The sequence below is a fragment of the Phaethon lepturus genome, unplaced genomic scaffold (genome assembly GCF_000687285.1).
Source record: "Phaethon lepturus isolate BGI_N335 unplaced genomic scaffold, ASM68728v1 scaffold35768, whole genome shotgun sequence".
NCBI lineage: Eukaryota > Metazoa > Chordata > Aves > Phaethontiformes > Phaethontidae > Phaethon > Phaethon lepturus.
In genome coordinates, this window is record NW_010560368.1 from 8,420 (window position 1) to 8,784 (window position 365).

The 365-nt window shown below is 65.2% G+C and overlaps 1 protein-coding gene across 3 annotated transcripts in view; it reads left to right on the forward strand.

The window, feature by feature from the left end:
* LRRC20 (leucine rich repeat containing 20) overlaps positions 1-123 on the forward strand; it is a 7,967-nt gene extending 7,844 nt beyond the window's left edge. For all 3 annotated transcript variants that reach the window (XM_010293646.1, XM_010293648.1, XM_010293647.1), the window contains one exon: positions 1-123. This exon is cut by the window's left edge and continues 10 nt beyond it. In XM_010293646.1, coding sequence (XP_010291948.1) covers positions 1-123 — 123 coding nt within the window.
* Positions 124-365: the final 242 nt, after the last annotated feature.

Genomic DNA, 365 nt, shown 5'->3' on the forward strand with positions numbered 1-365 from the left:
CCTCGCCTGCGGAGCCTCAACCTGCGGGCAACCCCCGTCGGCCCCGAGGTGCGGCTCCTGGTCCGGCCCCTCGTCCCCTTCGACCTGCTGCTGTCGCCAGAGGAGCCCATTCCCAAAGCTTGAGAGGGTCTCGGCGTGCCCGGGCGAGCTCTCCCGAGGGGCAACTGCCTGCGAGAGTGGTTTGGCTTAGGTCAGTCCCTGCTGCGCCACTGTTTCTGTCCCAAACCCGCGGCGAGGCAGCCATTCCCTCTTTTTTTCCTTAATAAAAAGCAAGCAGCGGGGCTCCTCCGCGAAGGGATGGCTCCCGAGCTGGGGGATCTCCCGCTTTGTGTTTTGGGGAGGCAGAGGAGCTGCCTGGTGTGAGG